This window comes from Schistocerca nitens, chromosome 6 (assembly GCF_023898315.1).
Source record: "Schistocerca nitens isolate TAMUIC-IGC-003100 chromosome 6, iqSchNite1.1, whole genome shotgun sequence".
NCBI classification, from domain to species: domain Eukaryota; kingdom Metazoa; phylum Arthropoda; class Insecta; order Orthoptera; family Acrididae; genus Schistocerca; species Schistocerca nitens.
Window position 1 is genome coordinate 699,851,118 of NC_064619.1, and position 26,424 is coordinate 699,877,541.

The window sequence follows — 26,424 nt, forward strand, 5'->3', positions numbered from 1 at the left end:
GTCCAACACCCTGGCCATCCCGCTCTCCAGACATTACACCCCTTGACTTTTTTTTCTGGGGCTATATTAAGGACAGAGTCTTTGTCACACAAGTTGCTGATGTCAACAAACTCAAAGCTAGGATACAAGCTGCTGTGGGTACTGTGACAGAATACATGTTACGAAACAGCTAGCGGGAACTGGAATACCGCCTCGACATTCTCTGAGTTACCAAGGGAGCACATGTTGTAGTTTACTAACGCAAGTGGTCTTGAAAAAAGAAAAACTAGTACACTAACCTGTGCAATGGCATCAAATGTAAATTATTATGTCAAACGGTTATGCTGTAATAAATTGTTATAATCAGGGCAAGACTTTGTGCTCCCCCTGTATATTTTCCACTATCATACCATACATTTAGTCCAAGAATGACATAGAAATGATCACTGTCCTATTACAAAGAGACACACAATAGTACCCTCATAGATATAATAAATGTATATGATAATATGAAAAACATTATAGTTGTGATATATGACAATGCAGAATCGGCATATACGTGCCACATAATCTATATGAGGATAAGTAGAATTCCTTTTTTCCTATACTATGACGTATTATGGCCGGGTTTGTATGACTTTTGTATGGGAGATTACATACCACAGGCCAGTAGCAGCTTGTGTAGGTAGTGACAATAAACTGACTTGCTTGTAATGATGACTGTTCAATGTATAATGAATGTGCTATTACTCCATACTATCATGATTACAATAGGGGTATTTTAGAATCAGTTTTTGGGTCCTGTATGGGTGAAGCTGAGACAAGTTAGTTCTGTAGGATATGCCAACCACATTTCATCCTCCAGCATCTCAGAAAGCTATTAGGAAGAGATCTTGGTGTGGGAGGTGCTATGGGATTTTGTCTACTACATATATACATACGTTTATACTCTGCAAACTACTGTGAAGTGCATCACAAAGGGTGCATCCCATTCTGTTATTTAGGTTTCTGCCAGATCCACTCACATACTGAGTGTGGGAAGAATTATTGTTTGAATACCATTTGAGTGTGCTTCAATTGATCAAATCTTCTCCTCTTGCTCCCTATGTGAACGATAAGGATGAGGTTGTAGTGTATCCCTACAGTCGTCATTTAAAGCAGATCCTGCAATTTTGTTAGTAGATGTTCTTGAGATAGTTTACGTCTGTCTTCAAGAATCTGCCAGTTCAGTTTCTTCAGCACTCTCGGACAGGTCAAACGTACCTGAGGCCATTCATGCTGTACTTCTCTGTACATGTTCAATATCATCTGTTAGTACTATTTGGTACGGGTCCGACACACTTAAGCAGCATTCTCGAATGGGTCATACGAGTGATTTGTAAGCAATCTTCTCTGCAGACCAATTGCACTTCTCTAGTATTCTACCAATAAAGTGAAGTCTATCACCTGCTGTACCCACACCTGAAACTATGCAATCATTCCATTCGCATCCCTACAAAGTGTTACAGACAGATATTTATATGAGTTGGCCTATTCCAACTGTGACACAATGATATTACAGTCATAGGAAACTATATTTATATTTTTTCATTTTATGAAGTGCATAATTTCACATTTCTGAGTATTTAAAGCAAGATGGCAATTTTTGCACCACTTTGAAATCTGATCAAGACTACTTTCAGACAGTAATTCATTACAGATAACTGCATCATCTGCAAAAACCCACAGGTCACACTTAATAATGTCCACAAAGTCATTAATATACAACATGAACAGCAAGGGTCCCAACACACTTTCCTGAGGCACGTCCTAAGTTACTTCTACATCTGACAATGACTCTCCATCCAAAATAATATGCTGTGTTGTTCATACCAAAAAGTCCTCTATCCAGCCACAAATTTCACTTGATACCCCATCTGATTGAACTTTCAGCAATAAGTACTGATGGGGCTCTGAATCAAATGCTTTTTGGAAATTAATGAATAATGTATCTATCTACTGTCATGATCCAAATCTTTCGGTATGTCATGTGAGAAAAGTGCGAGTTGGGTATCGCATGATCAATATTTTGGTTACCCATGCTGGTTGGTATGGAGCAGGCCATTCTGTTCAAGACATCTCATTATGTTTGGTCTCAGAGTAAGTTCTAATATCCTACAACAAATGGATGTCAAGGATATTGGACAGTAGTTTTGTGAATCACTTCTACTACCCTTCTTGTCAATGGGTGTGACCTGTGCTTTCTTCCAACTACTGGGACAGTTTTCTGTTCGAGGGATCTATGATAGATTATAGATAGAAAAGGGGCTAACTTGGTCACAAATTCCATACACATTCTGATAAGGATTCCATTGGACCCTAGAACTTTGTTCAATTTTAACAATTTCAGCTGTTCCTCTGTACCACTGACACTAACACTTATTTCAGTCATCTTTTCAGTGGTAGAAGGATTAAATTGGGGCAGTTCTCCTAGGTTTTCCTTTTTAATGGAACATTTGAAAATGGAGTTAAGTGTTTCAGCTTTCGCTTTGCTGCCAACAATTTCAGTTAATGTCTCATTCATGAGTGACTGAACACTAACTTTGGTGCCACTAACAGCCTTTACATACAACCTCAATTTCTCTGGGTTTCACGGAAGATCATTTGACACTATTCTGCTACGGTAATCACAGAAAGCTTCATGCATTGTTCTTTTGACAGACAAATGTGTTTCATTCAGTATCTCTCTATCTGCAGCCCTATAATTTGTTTTACACCTATTACGCAACAGTCTCTACTTATTTAGAGGTTTCTTTATAGTGACTGTATATCACGGAGGGTGCTCTGATTATGAACTATACAACTGCGTACATATCCAGTAGCTATTCTTTTAAACTTGTGACGTAATTCCTCTACATGCTCCTGTCCTGTGCTGAAAATTTCAAGTTCCTCACTGAATTATGACACTGCTGCTTTTTATACAGTTCGCTGAACACATATTTCTTTCTACTTGTTTCAGTTGTTCTTTGTACGACGGTCGCATAGAAAGTAATGCGCCACATTTTTTCTTCAATTTTTTATGAACATAATGACAATTACACAAATGAAAGAATGGTGTTTTATCTACACATCCTATTTTTCCACGTAATCTCCATCCCATTCTATGCCCTTCCTCCAGCACGAAACAAGCACATGTATGCCCTGTTGGTACCAATCCTTGTCCTGGTGGTGGAGCCAGTGCTTCACTGTGTGAATTACCTCCTTATATTCCTCAAAATGTCTTTAATGGTCCAAACAAGTGGAAGTCCAAGGAGGCTAGGTCAGGCCTGTAGAGTGGATGGGATAATACTGTCCAACCCTGTTTTCCGATTTATTCAGCAGTCCTCAGACTTGGGTGGGGCCGAGCATTATAGTGTTGCAGCAAAACTTCTCCTGGGTTGCTGTGGCATTGTAATCATTGTTGCCATGCTCACTGATACCAGTTTTCATGCAGACATCCTCAAAGAGGTCAGGTCTATTTGTTGCCTTAGATCCAATATATTTCCATCATGAGTGGGGTTCTGAACCATCTGTTCTAGGTAATTTTCAAAGAAGGGATGTAGTAATGTTTCACAGGATGTGTTATCGCACCCACCACTAACAAAACTTTAATTTTCTCAGCTAACTGCTGGCTGATTTAAGCCTCCACTGTTGACTGCTGTATGATTGTGGAACTGACATACCAGTGAGCTGCGGTTTTCTCTGAAGTTTTTGGTTACATGAGGAGGTGGGTCTGGTGGGCGATAGATGGATCCAATTACCATTTTATGCTGACACTTGATAGTGAGTTTTGTCCAAACAATCTCGCATGCAGCTCTAATTTCTATTTCAGTCTACTGTTACAAATAGACCATCTCCATTTCCCATATGCCTATCCTTTCGATATAAACTTAAATTTTCTCCAAAAATTTTACTGCTATCAATTTCAAGTTTCAACCAGATTTCTGTACCAAGTATTATGTGAGCTTCACTGCTTTTCAGGAGGGCTTCAAACACTGGCACTTTGTTGCGAATGCTTCAGTAGTTAACCATTCGGCTTTTAATAATTACACCTGTGGAAGTAATTTCTTTCAATATTACACTGATCCTTCTGTGTTTTCTATGACTGTTGTTATAAGGATTAGATGGAGAGTTGCCTATCTAAAAAACACTTGTGTGGACCCTGCACACAGTCAGCTACCTGGGTAGCAGCCTCTGATGTGTAGTGCACACCTGACCCACCTAGGGGGATCCTACAGTTCTCAATCCCAAGACACAAATCCCGAAACTCACAGCCTAGCTTGGCACAGAACCCCTTGGTTCAATCCTCCCACTTGACTCAGAACCAGGAAGCCACAATCAGTTCTGGGGACAATGCTGCTAATAGTTAGCTTTGTTGAAACTTTGTGCACAAGGCTGCTCTGCTCAACCCTGTCTGGCAGTTGCTGAAATGATCCAAGTATGACCTGGGAGCTGTTCCCTCAATGGCTGCCAGAATAGCCTCTTCAACAAGCTGAATGAGGCCTCCAGGCACACACAATGAGCGCACTTGGTATTAATTCCTGCCCCTTTGGGGATTCTGTCTTCTTTCTTTCTCCAGTCTTGGCAAACACATTCTAAATTTTCATTTTTCTTTCTTCTCCAATGGGAGCACCAATTTTACCATCCCTCTTTCCACATTCATTCATTTCTATCACTGAAATCCTTCTTTTCTACATGCGGTGGCACCACAAGCAACAAAATAGCAGCTTCTAAGTTGATGCACTCGGCAAGTAAGAAGTAGCACAAGTCAAGTTTTAGTTATCGAATATTCAATTACTGGCCGGTTTTGGTGCCTTGCAGTTGACCTACGACCTTAACATTTTGCATGAGGCGAGGTCTGGCAGCCACATTACACGATAAAATGCGAAAAGTGTTAATATGTAGTAAAAACCTAAGCAAAATGCCCGTTTTTTTTATTTGCTTTCGTAATGACGTAATGCCAGATCGTCACATCGGTTGCTTTTCTTACATTTCTATCACTGAAATCCTTCTTTTCTACAGGCAACATTGTGGTAATTACAACTTACTAATGAAGGATAGCACAGGGCATTAACACATGTGCGATGACAAAACGCACATACGGTTAACTAAGAATGATGATATATTTGATTATATATGTTAATCACATAATAAAAACAGGGGAAAGCACAGGAATGGAAACCATTCCCTAAGTGAAGACTAAGTGACAGACTAAAATAGGAACAAAAGTAAAGTAGCAGTCCAGAGGGAAACCTGTCTGAAAGCCATATTTCAACATTTAATAATATCTGGAGGAAGGACACTAATGAACTGGCTAACAGATGAGGAGCAGAATTAATATAGGAGACTCAATTTATGTGTGAAGAGAAAGGGCTTGTATATAAATGATTTAAATAATTGCAATAAAAAGGCTATAGTTATTAATAGAAATTGATAAAATATTAAATAGAGGTGTCTTATCACATAATCACTGATGAGAAGAGTAAATATAGAGCAAGAACAAACTTGGAGTTATTCTGAACACAATTTGAGAGGCTACCCTTTAATATATAGCAAGTACTTGCCTGAAAGGATGAAAAAGTAATCTTGATACATTGGGTCCCAGATAGTCACATAAAATGTTTAGTGGAAGGTGGAGAACACATGCAGAAGTGGTAATAATGAAGTAGGAAGAATAACATGTAAGAATGACTATTATTAGGTGATTTATTATGGGAAAGTTATGGGTTTGGAAGCAGCACAGGTAAAAAGACTGCAGAAAAAGGAGTCAGGAAACACGTTTGGAATAAGTGGTCAGAGTCAATATGCTACAGAGAAACTTCATCATTGAAATGAGCGGAAGAAGAAGAAGAAGAAGAAGAAGAAGAAGAAGAAGAAGAAGAAAAATGGGTGGGTGGGACCATGGAAGGAATGATCAAAATCTTGGTTAAGTGAATCCACAGAAGGAATGACCTGAACTGTAAGATGAATCTGTAGGAGAGTAAAGGAAAGGCAGACCCATGGAAGAGATTCCCTACATCAATGTCAGGTGCATCGATAGAAGGAATGACCTGTACTCTTTCTTTTATGTAGAGGGATGAGGACAGGGACACTCACATCGAAGAGAGAGAAAGGATTTTACACGGTATCTGCCCACAGAATAAGGTGTAAGGACAGATCTTACAGGGATAGGAAGCAGTGAAGTAACAGTCACTTCGTCAATGTGTTCTACAAAGCAGTTAAAGTGTAACAGACATATCTGGTCACTGGTGATTCTTTATATTCATGTTTTCACACAAGCTGACTTATCACAAATCTGAGATTTGAAATTGTATAAAGGGTTGTTGTTTAAAAAGTCAGCATGTAATTCCTTATAATAAATATGAAACTAACCATTTTTCTACCTCAATAACTTTGAGAAACCTATATACTTACGATGGGCGTGCTCCGTGTGGAAGGTGGTTAGTTGAGTTACTAACCACCTTCCACACGGAACACGTCCATATCTCACCACAGACTTCTAGTATCAGCCGCATGCAGTTGACGTCAACAAGTGGATGGGCCTGAAGATGATGATGTTACAATGTTGAAACTAGTTGCCAAAATAAAATCGACACCTTAAATACAGCTGGAGGAATTTCTTCATTTTTAATATAAAGTTACATATGGGTACATATGATATAGTCTGGATAAGCAATCCCCATTATTTGTCATATTCTTCTCTGGAAAAAGTGAAACAATGTACATGGAAAATATCGTGCAAAGAGAGTAACAAATGGCAAACAAAAAAATCTTATATTTTGGATGAAGTATGTTGCTTATTGCTCAAACCTTTGTCTAAGCAAGTTGAATTAGTTGATGGACATTGATTCTGAAATAATAAAAACTGTATTTTGTCTTATGGGACTGAAAATAATAAGGACAATTAAACAAAAAAAACCTAGTCATTTAAAGGCTAAGCTTTTATTAATGTTTTGTGATTATGCAATTAGCTAAGTAAGCTAAGTTACATGACCTCTTTCGCATAAATGGGGTATCTGTAGTGTAACATGAGATTCTTTAGAATAATGTGTTCCACTTTTATCCTCTTAGACTAATGAAAGATGTTCATAAGAACTGAAAATGTGGTTTAGGTAGTTCTTAAGTGTACAACAGCCCACTGTGCATGCTCGTTTTATGTACATGCAGTCCTGTCAGCTCTGGACATCAGCAAGGCATGCAAAAATTATTTTTCTCTGAGACTTTCAAAATACCTACCCATTTTATTTCATTTTTGTAGTTAAATCGTTTTTCACTATTTCATTTTTATTTCTCTAAGTCTCTAGGTATTTTTTAAACAATAATCACTGTCTGTTCTGCCAACTTCTCCCTCACCATTCTGTGTTATGACTTCTCCAACTGCTCTTTCTTTAGGACTAAAACATTAAAAGTGCAAATATTGTCTACAATTTATTTTCTTGTTTTCTTTCAACCAAAAATTCTTGTGTAATCTATGAAATGTGGTCTGCCATTTCTTGTTGTTTCTTTATTGCTTCCATATACATTCTATATCTTCCCCTTCAGGTGCTTTGTTTCTCCAGCTAAAGAGTAAGGAAAGTTTACTACTGGAAACTCTTTGACTACTCTGAACTGGCAACTGCACTACTGATGTTTACAATGTTTCTGATAACTTTAATGTAATTGGGATACATGTTTAGCTTTTTAAACCTTTTGAAAACTTACTTACCTAATTGCAATTCTATGTAGAGTGCAAGCATTATAGCATGTATAGGAACGTCACAAGATGGGCTCTTTGACGTCCAGACCTAGAAAGATATTCATAATAACTGGAAAGTTATGTAATGCAAAGTAATTTGAAACTGTACACTTCCACAAATGTACCTGTTTTAGTGTTTCACCAGCTTTGTCCAGTTCTCCACGAATAGCAAAAGCAACTGCTAAATTATACTGTAGCACCACCCTAGCTGTTGGGACTGATGTTGGAAACCATTCTGCAAATAAACTTTATGACTACATTATATGAAAAGGTAAGAACACAAAGATCATCAGGTGATTACAGTTAAAATGCAATACACAACAGGATTCACACAAATAAAACCCAAGTAGGAGTAGAGAGAGAGAGAGAGAGAGAGAGAGAGAGAGAGAGAGAGAGAGAGGGGGGGGGGGGGGTTGGGGAATGGGCAACACCGTTACCAATGTCAATATCACGCACACACACATTGAACTCTTCTCGGCTATTAAGCTGGATGGCAGTCCTGATGACTTATTGCTTGGTGCTTTCTTTATATCCTCTCCCACTTTCTATCAGTCACATGCCACTGGCAAGGTGGTGGGGGAATAATGAATATCCTGGTGCTAAACCAAAAGGTGAAGAACCTTAAAAAACCATAAACAGTAGTACAGAGAAAACAGCATATGATGCAACCTTATCTTTTCTTGTACAGGGATTCAATTTCAACTGATGCTGATGACAGCACCAATGGCAGATTTTATCAGTGAGGCGAAATGGGTTGCTCTCACTCCTTCATGGGAGACAGAGGAAAAAATATGGTGTGAAGCAGACTGTTCACTGGGTTGCTCCACTGAAGCCAAATATCTCCAAGGAGGAGAGGAAAGCATTTAAATGTCTCCAAGAAGATCCTGAGACAGTTATCCTTCCAGCAGACAAAGAAAATTCCAGTCATTTTATTGCAAGGGTGAGTAACTGGCAGCCCATGGGCCAGATCTCACATTTGATTGGTTTCAGTCTAGCACATGTAAGAAATTTATTTGACAGCAAGTGAAGGACTTACGTTGCACTCCACCCAGTATGCATTTTTGGGTATTTCATTTCAGCCAGTGCTCAGTACACCTCAGGTTTGTAGCTCATGATGCAAACCACTGAGAGTTTGCATTTTTCCCTTCGACTTCTATACAATACAGTTGATGTATGATAAGTTCAACCAATTTCAATTTTTAAACATTTTAAAGTGAACAAAGAAAGGATGCTTAATGTATTGACTCTTAGAGGACCAGCACTTGTCTATGTGATGAGTTATCAAAAGTATTTTTGGACAAATATTTACATGTACAAGGTAACGGCTCAAGATGGTAAAAAATGTTATTGTATTCCACATCCATCATTTTAACTTAGCCACAGGCAATGGCATGAGCAGTTACATAAACTACTCCACAGTACTTGGCTACCACACTTTCACACTGAGCTAGTGACACCACCACAATATTGCTGAGTGAGAGACGCCAACTTTTTGCCACAAACCCACCAATGGGAGAACCGGGTAGCTTCATGTGAAGTACGCAAGAGGGTCAATGGAGTAGCTCTGGACGTGTCCGCCAGTCCTTCCTATTGAGGGCGAAATGCTCTTTCCATACGATTTGCGGTTCACTCCATAGCCATAGCCAGTTTTCATGAACCAGGGTGTATATGCGGATAAGGGGGGAAAAAAAAATTCCAGATTTTTTTCCAGATTTCCCGGTTAAAAAAACTTTTTTCCACATGAAAAGAAACTTCTTCCAAGGTGAAAAGTACACTTTTTCCAAGATAAGCCACAGTATACTTTCCCTTGGAGCTGTAAAAATAACAATCCTTTGATTTTATACACCAGCATGGAACTTCAGAGAATGAGAAAACTCGGCAAAACAAGCTTTAGAAAGATCTGTGATGTGCAGCAACATTTATGCCGCATATTTTCATATTACGATACACTGTATATTTTTGATTTTTATTATGAAACTATACATTCAAAACAGCACGTACGTTTCTGAAGCACTGAAATCAAGATTGAAATGAGCCTTTGCAAGCCAATCATAGTTCATGTCAAGTGATCTCGCCAGCCAATGACAGCATATATTCAGAGCATAGGACACATGATGCAGCCAGCCAATAGCAACATCATTGTTAAGTTGTGTGGACACACTTATAGGAAAAGTTAATGGTTTAAATTAATGTACATAGTGTAGCTACAAGAAAAGGTAAGCTTTCACATATAATATTGGTCTTTTTTGCGTGTGTTACACTTTAAATGTGCCAGTAAAACCTTAAATAATGACATTAATGTCTGGTCTTCTGGGCTCGAAATTCTTCTAAGTGGCTAATCCTCAATGTGTTAAGTTTTAAACGTGAGACAAACGTTCTGTGACTTAAGAAATTCATTGCACGTTTGCACACATAACATAATTCATCTCATGTAACAGGAAATTAAGTTTGAAACTACAGCTTTTCAAAGCACCATTCGCAATATTTTCATGTGACCTGTTAAAAATAGCTTTGTTTCAGCAGTTGCTGGAGAGCATCAGAAAACAGGCGTTACTGGGGGTGGGCAGCTACAATGAAGTAAGTAAGTACATGTACAGTATTAGAAGATCTTACGTGATGTCATAAAAGAAATAGGATATTCCAAGAGCATCAGAATTTTGCAAACCATACTAAAATGCATAATTCGGCTTAAAATGCACATTCATAAGTTCCAGATTCCCAATGAAGTAGGCCCCAACCTGATATTAAGCTTTTCAGTGCAGTTTTCAGGATGCAAATTCTCTTGCAGTATTAGTACTGTATTGCCTCATGTTTGGTTCTTTATTATGACACAATGCCATATGTACCAAAAGATGAAAAAGTGCACTTGAAATTTAGTGAACAGTTGAAACTCGCCAACAGTGTGGAATGAAATGTTTCTAATAAATTGACTGCCTCTAAGGAAAAGATTAATAAAAGCCACATTTATTTAGCAAACCGACAAAAATACCTCAATTGTTCTGCAAAGGCGACTGACTGCCCATGTGGGAATACAATAAAATCAGAAAACTGCAACTAATAACATATGTTAGCCTTCCATAATTATGTGAATTTAGTTTAATTCACTTGATCACTTGACAGCTCTCAACAACAGAAATCCATATTGTTTTAATTTGATGTGAGAAGGAAAGGAGGAAACAGCAATATTACTAAACGTAAACACGGCTTATGTGGAGTCTATCCACCCCTCCCAACAACAACCCAGACTGCTAAATGTATCTGCAAATCTGGCAGCTTGGGCACACCAGAAAAATTTTTCCAGGTAGCATCAGGCTGCTTGTTGCTACTGCTGATACAGCCAACAGCCACACTTGAAGTAGCCGGAACCGGGAGAAGGTACTGCCCATACGCAACTCAACTGTGCATCTGTGTGAGCCCGTGGGCAACTGCTGAAACAAACTTGATGTTAACAGTTGTGATGTCACACTCGTTGGCAGCTGTTTATTGTTATGAAGTATTCCATAGTCTTCATCCTAAAACCTTTGCCACATTTTACTGCTTATCAATTATTACCATTTAAAACTACAAAAATTTAAATGAAGACTAAAACAATGACAAATTCCAAGAATTCAAAAAAATTCCCAGGTTTTTCCCGGTTTTCTCCTGGATGAAAATGTTCCCGGGTTTTTCCCAGTCATCCAGGAGCGTGATGAACACTGTATCCCTTGGTGGTAGTTCTTGGAAATAAAGTCCATTTCCTCCCTGAATCCTGGCATTTCTCATTTTACTTGTAGGAAAAACACCCTGGATGCCCACCTGATACCATCCTTACACATATAAACTGGTATCCGAGAATGGGATCTTTCTCACCATTCAATCCGAATTGATATTTTCTTCCCAATCCTATGTGCTGGCAAGCACAGCAAAGCCTAGCGGTTTGCTGCCGTGGGCCCTCAGTCATTCGCACCGTTTGTGGCAGATGCGTATTAGCACACGCACGACAATGTGTTAGGCCGTGCCATTCCAATCAAGCATGCGAGCGCACTATACGGCCACGTGCTGCTACATTGTGTCCCACACCAGGACGAGCTACCGGCAGTACAAGAGTCGCCATGGACTGCAGTGCATCGTGCACCACCACTGTGTGCTATAATGGAGTAGCCGCCTCTTACCACGGCACCCAACACTGCCACTTTCTCTGCCTCCATCTTCCCCCCCCCCCCCCCCCCCCCCCACCCACCTCTCAACGCAGACGTCGCCACCACCCTTGTGCATCGATCACCTCCGTGTGATGTAAGTGTCACTGCAATGCATTCCGCTAGTTAACAGCTCCGTCGAACTTGTACCGAGGGATCTTTCCGTCACCTAGAATAGAGCGAGACCTTTTTTTTTTGTTTACATCTGTTCAGTCTCAGTCCCAGTTTTGTAAACGTGCCCGATTTACGTCCTCGCCAACCGGCAGAGAAGACAGAATCGGCTCCCGATGTTGCAACTGCTTCCCCAAATGAGCCTGTTTGCATTACTTTACTGCGACAGCAGATAAGCACCCTGTCACTTGAAAAAGTAGAGCTACAGGAACGGCTTAAAGTGATAACTAGGGAATGTGAACTTGGGAATGTGAAACCGAAGCTGCCAAAAATGCGGCAACTGTGAGCAATTTGAGAGCCCCTAAAATTGAAACAGAAAAATTAGTACCAGATATAGCCAGTACACATCCAGTTGTAATTTTTGTACCTTCTTTGCTGGAAAGTCAGGCAAAAATGTAACAACATTTTTGCAAAACATCAGGGACACGGGACGTACATGGGCAGGGCCAGACCATTTTTTGTTAAATGTCACCAAGCTGCAGCTTTTGGGCAATGCACGAACTTATGTTGAATCAGTAGACGTGTTACAGGAAGCACTCACTTTTGAATTCTTGGCAAAGGCCTTAGCAGAGCACTACTACAAGCGTGGGGTTAGCTATTACCGTGATCAGTTGTCCATCCTTAGACAGAAAAGTGGGTAGGACTTTGAAGCATTTGCGGACAGAATTAGGGCAGTATCTTGTTGCACATACACCCTCGGTAGGGATAATATACGTAATGAAGTGTTAATTGAAGAAGCTGAAGTCAGAGCAATTGATGTATTCATACACAGAATCAATCTACGTATAGGGAGCGGGGTGAAGGTAGCCTCCCCCACCGCCTTGCACGAAGCAGTCAGACTTGCTCTATTATGCAAGGAAGTGAGAAGACTTTTATTCACACCCATGTGCGCGAGTGAAGAATGACATGTGATTATTAATGACACGAACTGCCAGGGATGTGGAAAGCCCAACCGTACACCCAATTGCTGCTGGGCTTTCTGTTGTAAGAAATGCCATACTGTCGGACATGGACAGGATCATTGTCTGCAAAATAAGTGGCCAAGTTCCTCCAAGAGGAAAGTGCCTGCAGGGAAAAAAAGTATCAATCAATCAAACAAGGCTACCACTCCATGGAGAAATGAGCATAACACAGGTTCTGCCACCCACTCTCAACCTCAATGAAATATATGAACTCTATAAAAAGGGGAGAGCACACTCAAGCAAATTTAGTTTTAGAAGAGAAACTCAGGGGGAAGACTGTAAAAATTCTTGTGGGTACTACAGCTCAAATTGGTGTCCTTTTTGTTTCTAATAGTGACAAGTGTGCTGAAACCGCCATTCTACAATTTAAGTGGACTTGGAGATGAGATGATCAATCCTCCAGGCATTTGTACAACAGACCTGCACACTGAGTGGAAAAAGTATGTCTTTGATATGGAAGCTGTGAAGAAAAGCAGACAGAATTTTGGTATCATCCTGGGGAACGATTTCCTAACATGCTATCAGGCTGTGATAGCAACACACTGTTCGGTTTAGTGATACACATCACTGTCTGGACAGTGAGCGTGCATCTCATTCACAAGGAACCTGTGAAGGAAGGCCTACCTCACAAGCTCCAACTTAAGCACATAAATGGGCATGAAAACTATCACACCTGTAACAATTAGTGGTGAAACAGGAAAAGTTCTCTGGATTGAAGTCAAAGATTGGGTACCACCAAGATCAGACTTTCTGTTGACCCATTCATGCAGAATGACTTCCTCGACGGGCTGCAAATTCAAGTTAAGAGAGGTCTAAGTAGACCTGAAGTAAAAGGGAACAGGTTTCAAATACCTGTGTGCGTTCATAATTTTGGTCAATGAGATGTAGAAATCCCATGTGGCACAATACTAGCCAGTGGAGAAGAAGTTATGGAAACAGAAGTTCTGAAGAACCAGATACAATTATCATGAGAAAAGATGTGAGGAAGGTTTGCACACTAGCATCTTCGATACGAAATTATCTGAAAGAGAAGTTGGAACATTTGTCTGAATCAGAGCAAAATCTTTTGCATCCAGTTTTAGAGGAATATGTGTGGTTATTTGAGGAAAGACAATACTTGCCAGCAACTGACCTCATGCAGCACAAAACTCCCATGGGAGACACTAGACCAATAGCACAGAAGCTGTATCATTTACCCTGTCAATTAAACTCTGCTGTTGAGGACACAATTCAACAGCAATAGGTTGTAGGGATAATTAAACCCTCTGCAAGTTAAACTAAGTACAATGTTAGACTGTTCAGAGCTCACCTGAAACCATCCTGCACAATCTACCATATCAATCATAGCATGCAAGCTAATGCTAATAGATTTTGGTAGATAAAGGAAAATATTTCTAGTTTCTCATGCAAGCTGACTCAGTTGTGTGACTGATGAAGCACAACCATAATGGATGTAATTTTGAGTAAACTCAAGTCTACCAGCCCCCACTAGAAATTTCAGTTAACACTTTCTGGCAGATTTGGCCGTCCTATCTGTCACTGTAGCAGGAGCGATTTATGGAGATCCATATTTTAGCAAGGGCCCCCTATGATATGCATTTTCATGGAACTCCTCGCTACATGAGAGAGAGAGACAATGTGATACAACAGTATAGTGAAATACTGCCCAAGTAAACGCACCCCTAATAGGGATTTCAAACTAAGCAGAAATTGCACATTAAGATACAAATACCACAAAGTCTACTCAGGACATATATAAGTAATATCAATTATTGATCGTGGTGTTCAGTAACACTGCACTCAAATGAGGGCGAGAACAGCAATTTATTTTGTGGCTGCGAGCCTAGTATGAGGAGTAAGTGACTATGCATAACCAGCTTATCAATCTGCAGTATTTCCAGCCATATCCTTATTTCACAAAACATAATTGAAGTAAATCAGATGCTTTGCATATGAAACAATAATAAAACTATTGAGCATTACAATTTGTATAACTGTGTACTCGAGTTTTATAAAAACAACTTTATGGGAAAGTAATCTTTAGATGCCAGGAGTAACAACAAACTAACTATTTGTAATGAAAATGTTTGATACCTGGTTTCTTCAAATGCCAATTACGCCTCTTACATGCTCATTCTACATTCGAATCTATCATTTATTGTTAGTTTACACCCTGTTTATTGTCAGTCACTCGAGCCTCCACTGAAGCGATTTCTGCCTCCGAGTTGGGTGTGGGTTGGGTTGATTTGCTGGAGAAGACCAAACAGTGAGGTCATCGCTCTCATCGGATTAGGGAAGGAAGTTGGCCGTGCCCTTTCAAAGGAACCATCCCAGCATTTGCCTGAACCGATTTATGGAAATCATGGAAAACCTAAATCAGGATGACCGGACGTGGGATTGAACCGTTGTTCTCCCGAATGTGAGTCCAGTGTGCTAACCACTCTGCCGCCTCGCTCAGTCTGCCGGCGACTGTTGCAGTCACATGCTCTTATTTGGCCGGCCAGCCCTCTAACCATCTGACTCCGGGTCTGTATTATGACACCCAGGCGACAAGGCACTTCGGCTCAACTGCACCCCAGCTGGTCACCGTCATTGATTGTGCCCACCACTGCCTTGGCTCTATGCATGCGGTCAACTACTGGCTGCTGCACCAACTCAGACAGATTCACACAGTGTGTAGACAAAGACATTATATTAACAGAGACTTCCAATTATGAATGATTCAAGTGGCGCCAATGGATAATGATATTCTAAAGTAAAAACAAGAACTTTGTATACCCTGCCCCTGTTGCATATTTCATAATCAATTTTTTAAAATGAGAAATCAACTCTCCTTTAGTTTTAAGACCAACTTTTAAAATAAAAAACACTAAATGTCGTTCGCCTCCCATGTACATCAAAATAAAAACTTTTTGTGTTTTGAATTGGTCTTTAAGAGTGATTATTGTCAACCATTGTAATAATCACAGACCCATAAATGGTTTTCATGGGAAGGGGAAGGAAATGTAAATGGTAGTGGCTAAAAATAGTAAAAAATTTTATTGTATTCCACTTATATCATTTTAGCTTAGCCTCAGGCAGTGGCATGAGCAGCTACGTAAACTACTACGCAGTACTTGTGGCTGGCTATTACGCTGAGCTAGGGATGCCACCACAGTATTGCTGAGTGAGAGATGCCAACTTTCTGCCACAAACCCACCAATGCGAGGACTGGGTGCTGTCATGTGAGGTACACAAGAGGGTCAGTGAGGTAACAGCCAAAACAGCAAGTTGCTTTCTTGTCTACCAGCTGCTTTACCCTCTAGACATGTCCACCAGTCTTTCCTACTGAGGGCAAAATGCTTTTTCTGTACCATGTGCAGTCCACTCCACAGCCGTAGCCGATTTTCATGAACACTGTATCCCTTAGTGGTAGTTCTTGAGAATGAACCCGTTTTTCCCTGAATCCTGGCGTTTCTTGTTTAAAGTGCAGAAAAAACACCCTGGATGCCCACTTGCTACCATCTTGACATGTACAATACTTACTAACATTGTTTGTGAATATTAACACACTAAATTTCAAACACTCAAATGACCGGCTTGTGGCCAAAAATCGCTTACTCCTAATTGCTTGTCGACTTGGACTGCCCATCCCACTACCATATTTTGTTTTTCTGTTCTTTCTTGTGTTGACATTAGTAAATAATTGCTGTCCATTGTGTATGCAATAGACTGAAACTATTGAAACTGAAGGTATTTACAATACATTGGCTGCAACCTGTTGTTTTATAGCCATGTTTTCTCCATGTTAACATTTGCAGATGCCTCACCCCATCTTCATATGTTTACATTCATTTACGTGCCATGAGCATGGTTCCTTTGTATTGTATATATTGTATGTTAACCGGGGACCTAGAAATGATGGAGAGGCTCCGTCCCTGCCGCAGCCACAGTGGTCCACAGTCCCACAATGAATACTGCATGGACTGCAGTAGTCATCGTGGGATTGTGGACCACTGCGGCTGCGGCAGGGACGGAGCCTCTCCATCGTTTCTAGGTCCCCAGTTAACATACAATATATACACCCCTCCGCTGCCCCACACCGAACCCAGGGTTATTGCGGAGTTTGGCCCCTGTTGGATCTCCCCCCCCCCCCCCCCCCCCCCCCCCCCGCCCGACCCCCCCCCCCTTCTCCACCGCCTCAGAGAACATCTCACACAAGACGAGTGTAACCCCTATGTTTGCATGGTAGAGTAATGGTGGTGTACGCGTACGTGGAGAACTTGTTTGGGCAGCAATCGCCGACATAGTGTAGCTGAGGCGGAATAAGGGGAACCAGCCCGGCATCTGCCGAGGCAGATGGAAAACCGCCTAAAATCCATCCACAGACTGGCCGGTTCAGCGGACCTCGACACAAATATGCTGGGCGGATTTGTGCCGGGGACCAGGCACTCCTTTCCACCCGGAAAGCCGTGCGTTAAACTGCATGGCCAACTGGGCGGGCATTGATCTTTTACTAACAACATTGCAGAATACTGTAAAAATGGAAATGGACATGATCGTATGGCATAGTTGGCTGGGAGGCCCCATTTGAGAGGGAGGGGGGGGGGGGGGGGTGAGTTCAGCTGTCGTATTCTGCAATGAGACTTTTTAAGAAGGCTATTATAAAATGTCGTACATAAAGGAACAATGTTCGAAGCATAAATGTAAATATCTGAAGATGGGGTGAACATAAAATGAACGCATGTTTGAGGCATAATTTGTTGACATCGCATGTCAGCAAAGGGGTCTTGTTCATATTGGTATATTACCCCACAAACATGAATGTCACAGACGTAATAGTTTATTACACAGACTTTATGTGCAACGAATGCCGCTGTTGCGCCATGTGACGAGGCGGCCCATGAGTGTAAGTAGGTACATGAATCAGGCCCATAGGTCACCAATAGTTGCCCATGCCTGTTCTAGTGCTCCAAATGTACGAGGAGAAAATGCACAACCTGCTAGAGGATAACACCCATTGGAGAATAGAAGATGATCCAACAAACTGAGTGAAGAAGAAGAGTATTGAAGATCTCCAGACCACTTTCTATGATAATACAGTGAAAAGACTTCATTGATGAGCAGCTGTCATCTTATAGACTTCATGGACTACCTGAAGCCCATAAAGAAGGTACACCATTCCATCCTGTTGTAAGCAACGCTGACAATGCAACTCAGCCCCTTCATTGGGAAATGCCAGCATCACATGCGGAATTTGGTGCATTTCATCCAGCAGTTTTAGAGTTTCTAACTAGGCCAAGAAGACATTGCATTGAGCTTCATGCAGTTTCTCTCTTCATGAGGGTAACTCCAAAACAGACCCCCTTATACCTCATAGGAGAGATGTTTGGAACATCGCTAATGAAGCTCTTTTAATTCCTGCTCATGTTGACCTACACCCTGTTTCATGGAAATTACTATGAACAAACCAATGAAGTGGTGGTGAAGTCCCTGATAACACCAGTGGTGGCCAGTGTGTTTATGGAGGCATTTAAAGAAGGAGTTTGCAAGCCCTTCATTTCTTCTTATACGTACGTGATAAATGTCATCTATAAACATTTATCAACATCTGAAGTCACTGTACCAAACCATCAAATCCATAAGAGATATAGAAGAAAATAACCAACTTCCATTTCTGGATATGCTCATTAAGTGAATGCTGGACAGTACATTAGAACATAATGTTTACAGTACACTAAAGTGTATAGATTTATACTTGCATGCCTTTAACTGTCATGTCTTCTCATAATGAGAAGACCTCATAGCGACATTAGTACACAGAACTCACTAAATCTCTGACCATGACAGTTTAGCAGCTCACCTACAGACCATTTTCCATAACAACAGGTACAGCAAGTATCAGATTCAGTGTGCCATAAGGCCAAAGAAACAAAGTCCGTAGTTTGCATTTGAGCCATTTGTTAGGATCAGATCAGCAAAAATTGAACAAACACTCCAGAAATATAATGTAGAGTGCATACTTTGCCTTGTTTGTGTCAGTTAAGGACGACCTAGGACTCCAAAGACAAGGAGCCTAGTGCACCTCATGCCGGCGAGAGAAAATGTACATTGTCAGAGCATCTAGACGATACAAGAACTACATGTTGTTGTTGTTGTGGTCTTCAGTCCTGAGACTGGTTTGATGCAGCTCTCCATGCTACTCTATCCTGTGCAAGCTTCTTCATCTCCAAGTACCTACTGCAACCTACATCCTTCTGAATCTGCTTAGTGTATTCATCTCTTGGTCTCCCTCTACGATTTTTACCCTCCACGCTGCCCTCCAATGCTAAATTTGTGATCCCTTGATGCCTCAAAACATGTCCCACCAACCGATCCCTTCTTCTAATCAAGTTGTGCCACAAACTTCTCTTCTCCCTAATCCTATTCAGTACCTCCTCATTAGTTACGTGATCTACCCACCTTATCTTCAGCATTCTTCTGTAGCACCACATTTCGAAAGCTTCTATTCTCTTCTTGTCCAAACTAGTTATCGTCCATGTTTCACTTCCATACATGGCTACACTCCATACAAATACTTTCAGAAACGACTTCCTGACACTTAAATCTATACTCGATGTTAACAAATTTCTCTTCTTGAGAAACGATTTCCTTGCCATTGCCAGTCTACATTTTATATCCTCTCTACTTCGACCATCATCAGTTATTTTACTCCCTAAATAGCAAAACTCCTTTACTACTTTAAGTGTGTCATTTCCTAATCTAATCCCCTCAGCATCACCCGATTTAATTTGACTACATTCCATTATCCTCGTTTTGCTTTTGTTGATGTTCATCTTATATCCTCCTTTCAAGACACTGTCCATTCCGTTCAACTGCTCTTCCAAGTCCTTTGCTGTCTCTGACAGAATTACAATGTCATCGGCGAACCTCAAGGTTTTGACTTCTTCTCCATGAATTTTAATACCTACTCCGAATTTTTCTTTTGTTTCCTTTACTGCTTGCTCAATATACAGATTGAAAAACATCGGGGAGAGGCTACAACCCTGTCTCACTCCTTTCCCAACCACTGCTTCCCTTTCATGCCCCTCGACTCTTATAACTGCCATCTGGTTTCTGTAAAAATTGTAAATAGCCTTTCGCTCCCTGTATTTTACCCCTGCCACCTTCGGAATTTGAAAGAGAGTATTCCAGTTAACATTGTCAAAAGCTTTCTCTAAGTCTACAAATGCTAGAAACGTAGGTTTGCCTTTTCTTAATCTTTCTTCTAAGATAAGTCGTAAGGTTAGTATTGCCTCACGTGTTCCAACATTTCTACGGAACCCAAACTGATCTTCCCCGAGGTCCGCTTCTACCAGTTTTTCCATTCGTCTGTAAAGAATTCGCGTTAGTATTTTGCAGCTGTGACTTATTAAACTGATAGTTCGGTAATTTTCACATCTGTCAACACCTGCTTTCTTTGGGATTGGAATTATTATATTCTTCTTGAAGTCTGAGGGTATTTCGCCTGTCTCATACATCTTGCTCACCAGATGGTAGAGTTTTGTCAGGACTGACTCTCCCAAGGCCATCAGTAGTTCTAATGGAATGTTGTCTACTCCCGGGGCGTGTTTCGACTCAGGCCTTTCAGTGCTCTGTCAAACTCTTCACGCAGTATCTTATCTCCCATTTCGTCTTCATCTACATCCTCTTCCATTTCCATAATATTGTCCTCAAGTACATCGCCCTTGTATAAACCCTCTATATACTCCTTCCACCTTTCTGCCTTCCCTTCTTTGCTTAGAACTGGGTTGCCATCTGAGCTCTTGATATTCATACAAGCGGTTCTCTTCTCTCCAAAGGTCTCTTTAATTTTCCTGTAGGCAGTATCTATCTTACCCCTAGTGAGATAAGCCTCTACGTCCTTACATTTGTCCACTAGCCATCCCTGCTTAGCCATTTTGCACTTCCTGTCGATCTCATTTTTGAGACGTTTGTATTCCTTTTTGCCTGCTTCATTTACTGCATTTTTATACTTTCTCCTTTAATCAATTAAATTCAATATTTCTTCTGTTACCCAAGGATTTCTATTAGCCCTCGTCTTTTTACCTACTTGATCGTCTGCTGCCTTCACTACTTCATCCCTCAGACCTACCCATTCTTCTTCTACTGTATTTCTTTCCCCCATTCCTGTCAATTGTTCCCTTATGCTCTCCCTGAAACTCTCTACAACCTCTGGTTCTTTCAGTTTATCCAGGTCCCATCTCCTTAAATTCCCACCTTTTTGCAGTTTCTTCAGTTTCAATCTGCAGTTCATAACCAACAGATTGTGGTCAGAATCCACATCTGCCCCTGGAAATGTCTTACAATTTAAAACCTGGTTCCTAAATCTCTGTCTTACCATTATATAATCTATCTGATACCTTTTAGTATCTCCAGGATTCTTCCAGGTATACAACCTTCTTTTATGATTCTTGAACCAAGTGTTAGCTATGATTAAGTTATGCTCTGTGCAAAATTCTACAAGGGGGCTTCCTCTTTCATTTCTTCCTCCCAATCCATATTCACCTACTATGTTTCCATCTCTCCCTTTTCCTACTGACGAATTCCAGTCACCCATGACTATTAAATTATCATCTCCCTTCACCACCTGAATAATTTCTTTTACCTCGTCATACATTTCATCAATTTCTTCATCATCTGCAGAGCTAGTTGGCATATAAACTTGTACTACTGTAGTAGGCGTGGGCTTTGTGTCTATCTTGGCCACAATAATGCGTTCACTATGCTGTTTGTAGTAGCTATCCCGCACTCCAATTTTTTTATTCATTATTAAACCTACTCCTGCATTACCCCTATTTGATTTTGTATTTATAACCCTGTAATCACCTGACCAAAAGTCTTGTTCTTCCTGCCACCGAACTTCACTAATTCCCACTATATCTAACTTTAACCTATCCATTTCCCTTTTTAAATTTTCTAATCTACCTGCCCGATTAAGGGATCTGACATTCCACGCTCCGATCCGTAGAACGCCAGTTTTCTTTCTCCTGATAAGGACGTCCTCTTGAGTAGTCCCCGCCCAGAGATCCGAATGGGGGACTATTTTACCTCCGGAACATTGTACCCAAGAGGACGCCATCATCATTTAATCATACAGTAAAGCTGCATGTCCTCGGGAAAAATTACGGCTATAGTTTCCCCTTGCTTTCAGCCGTTCACAGTACCAGCACAGCAAGGCCGTTTTGGTTAATGTTACAAGGCCAGATCAGTCAATCATCCAGACTGTTGCCCCTGCAACTACTGAAAAGGCTGCTGCCCCTCTTCAGGAACCACACGTTTGTCTGGCCTCTCAACAGATACCCTTCCGTTGTGGTTGCACCTACGGTACGGCCATCTGTATCGCTGAGGCACGCAAGCCTCCCCACCAACGGCAAGGTCCATGGTTCATGGGGGGAAGAACTACATGTGGAACCTAAACATCATCGGGATAAAGAACAACCTATGATGTTAGCTGCTGCAGAACACTGCATCTCTAAAGACATGCAACAAAATATAACAGCATTAAGTTGTCACAACAGTCTAGCACATTCTGAGATTGCATCTTATTTAATCTGAAGAGATATGAATATATGCAGAACTTATGTAAAAAAGCAGTGGTTTCCAGCTAAGTAAGACTTTTGACCCATGCTTGAGCATGCTCAAAGAATGCTGTCTCTGGATCGCAGGGTCCCGGGTTCAATTCCAGGCCGGGTTGGAGATTTTCTCTGCCTGGGGGCAGGGTATTTGTGTTGTCCTCATCATAATATCATCATCATCATCATCATCATCATCACCACCACCACTTGTGTCAGTGACTAGATTGGATTGTGAAAAAAATGGACTGCGTAAAAATTGGTACTTTGCACGGGCGGTGATGACCGCACAGTTGAGCGCCCCATAAATCAATCATCATCATTATCATCATCATCATCATCATCATCATCATCATCATCATCATGCTCAAAGCACAATGGTAATCCCTTGGAAGATCTGCTCACGTCACAGCAGCTGAAGAGATGAGACCAGACTAGGTAGATGTGCACCATCTATAACAGCAGCATCCTGAGCTTGGAGCTGGTGGCACAGGAACTGAGAAGTATAGTTCATATCTCAACAATGCACTGTCAGCACCACCTTGCTAGTGAAGCCATGCTCAGACACTAGCAGTACGTGACTGACAGCAGAGGGAGGGGATATAAAGACAGCACCCAGTGCCACCCAGCCAGTTATCAGGACAACTTGAAGATGGCAACAGGTCAGCTTGTCTAAACACTGCACCAACTGAATGGTGCCACTCGGTTGCTTACCTGAGAAGAGGAAAAAGATTTCACTCACTTAAAGGCCAGTAAATGTGAAAGGCGTTCTGTCCAAAAAGGCAAGCAAAGAAACGGGTTGACTGTAAACCGAGGAAAGGAAAACCTGAGGATAAGTCACTAAAGAACACTCATTTTATCAGAACTTACATAGAGATGTATACATAAAATAATATTGTAATATGAGAACAACAATGTAGGTATATGTGCCTGTGTAGCAGTACCTACAATGAAATTGTGCCACTGTCAATGTACCTTGTGCAAAAACAATGTTATTTCTCCTTCTTACTATCTGAAATCTAGAGCAAAATGAGTTTTCAGTACAGAGACAATTGTTTAAGTAAAATCAGAGAGCATTAATGACGGGAAAAACTAGTAGATCTAATATCAGTACAGTGAAAGACTGGTGGCTGAGTAAATAGACAGTTAAACAGTAGATAGGTCAATAAATATGAACCATTAAACAAACTATTGCTCATGAAATTTGTGTGAATTCAGTATAAGACATGGATCTGCAATCAAAATCATCTATGTGACCAAATGTGTAGCAGAGCAGAATGACTATAACAATAATTAGGACAACACCTGTGTCAATAAGTCCCTCTGTGAAGAAGAAGAAACAATAAAATCCCACTTAAATTAAATCCCACTTATTTAATGCCTTACCTTCAAATATTAGAGAATTACTGATGACTTATCAAATATTGTAAAGAACACTGCAAATAAAATTTATGGACAGATTATAGCTGGGTAATGGATCGGGGTCTGAACCAGTTTCCTTTCCTTTCACAGGCAGTCCTCCAACTAACTGGGCCACAATGTACATCACATGGCCAGACTCATAGTTCCAGTTTGCTAATGGTTTTTATTTTCTGAAATACAAAGTGGTGCTCTTACATACCTAACTCGACTAGCACTTCTGAAAGAAAGGAGATGTGTTGTGACACATTCGTAACATAATGATAAGAGAACTAACTGTAAAGGCATGACTGGTCTTACTACCAATATCACATGCAGTTTATTCTGTCTGGAAGTTGCACAGAATGAACACATCACTGCAAAATGAGAGTTATTCTGCATAAAACCCAAAGCATTCTCAATGATATACAGGGTGTCTCTCCCAAGAGTCATCAGGCTCATTTTTTCTCATGTTTCAGCAGATATTTGCAATTTGGTTTTTGCACTGTGTAACTGGAGTCGGCCCAAACAAATAGTGCTTATCACATCTTTTATCCAATTCCCTGTGTCAACAAAAAGCACTGGTTTCTTCCTTGTTACAAACAAAATGATTTATAAAGTAGAATTTTACGTGCTCATTTGATACAGTGGCACCAAATTTGTCTAGTGCAGTATTTATTTTATCAATGTGTGTTAACAGGGACAGCAAAACTCGGAGAATAACCATTACTCCAGAAGCAACATCACTGTTCTGGTCCATGCTGACTTCTATCATCAAGCATACAGCGTTACTCAGTCACTACTGCATTGCTGTTTATTCTCATGTTTTACTGTCCCTGGTAATACATACTGATAGAACAAATATTGCACTAAACAAATCTGGGACCACTCTATCGAATGGACATGTAAAATTCTGCTTTAAAAATAATTTTGTTTGTAATGGGAAACAAATGGATGCTTTGTGATGATTGTGGGCACTGCATGAAAGACATGATGAGCACTATTTGTTTGAGATGACTCCAGCTAAATGACACAAAAATGAAGTTGCAAATATCTGCTGAAACACACACACACACAAAAAAAAAAAAAAAAAAAAAAAAAGATGGCGGGAGACGCACATCGGCATGGCGTGACACGTACGGTAGTTGCCGCAAGTAGAGTCCCGTCCACCAGAGGGCACACGAGAATTCGGCCGCGACCTCTGCCAGCGGAACAACAACAACTCAGGCAGCACGGGCCGTGCCCAGTCAGTTCACATCGGGCATGCCTAGGACACAGTCCCGGTCTACGCTAAGTGAAGTGCGACATAAAACGTGAACAGTGTTACTAGACAATTGGTGACGAGTAGGGTCGTTCTTTCGCGTGTTGCGTCGTTGTTCCGGTTTCACATCTTCTCCAAGGCATGGAGGATTTAGTGTGGGTTTTGGTTGAGCAGTAGACGGAGCTCATGGCCACCATGAAACAAGTGCTTCCGGCGTTGCTCTCCACGCAGTCTGCTCCAGCGCCGTTCCCTCCTCCCTTTCCCTCGTATGACGAGATGGCAGAGGATTGGGACGCATATGAACATCGCCTTCGGCAGCATTTCCAGGCGTTTCATGTTGCCGATGCGGAGGTATGTCGTGCTCTTTTCTTGTCTTGGATATCTCTCTCGCTGTATCAAGTTTTGCGGCAGCTAACGCCATTGCAGGAACCCTCGTCCTTGTCTTTTGACGCGTTGTGTTCCTTGCTGTCTTCATATTATCGCCGCCGCACGCATGTTGTGGTGGCTAGGGTCGAGTTCTATCAATGCAAGAAACAGCCCCATCAGTCTTACCGGGCGTGGGCCGCTACCCTGCACGGTCTTAGTCGCAAGTGTCATTTTGTCACAGAGCAGTCGCGAGAGTCATATGCCCACGTTATGGTGCGTGACGTCATTGTTCGTTCGGCCCCTGACAGGGAGGTCCGGCAATGGGCCCTGCAGTTAGAAGACCCTTCTCTTGAGGAAGTCCTGTCCATTGCTCAATCGTATGAAGTCTCTCACGCCGCAGGTCAACAGTTGGAAGCGTGGTGCAACGTCGCAGTGGTTCAGGGCGGCGCGGCCGCGTCCACTGCGTCCTGGGTGGACGACGTGCGAGCGGTACAATCCGGCCATTACGGCCGCTCCCGCACGGCGCGTAAACAGAGTTCCGGCCGCCGGCCCCTGTTACCATCCTGTGCGTCTAGCTATATACATCACGATCGATTGGAGTGCCCCCAGCGTTGGGCCGTTTGTCGCAAATGTAATAAAAAAGGACACATTGCTAAAATTTGCCGCTCGGCCTCAAAAGAATCGAAGGAAGCAGTTACAGAGGACATGGACGTTGACATTCAGGAAGTTTCATCGGGCCAGGCTCCCGACGCATCGGCACACAAAC

The 26,424-nt window shown here is 41.3% G+C and overlaps 1 protein-coding gene across 1 annotated transcript in view; it reads right to left on the reverse strand.

Annotated features, from left to right (window-relative positions):
• Window positions 1-26,424, reverse strand: part of LOC126262848 (CCR4-NOT transcription complex subunit 10) — a 156,954-nt gene that overhangs the window by 18,612 nt on the left and 111,918 nt on the right. Inside the window, exons 11-12 of the mRNA XM_049959716.1 lie at window positions 7,858-7,967; window positions 7,703-7,781 (exon numbers count right to left, since the gene is read on the reverse strand). Coding sequence (XP_049815673.1) covers window positions 7,703-7,781; window positions 7,858-7,967 — 189 coding nt within the window. The remainder of the gene's footprint in view (window positions 1-7,702; window positions 7,782-7,857; window positions 7,968-26,424) is intronic.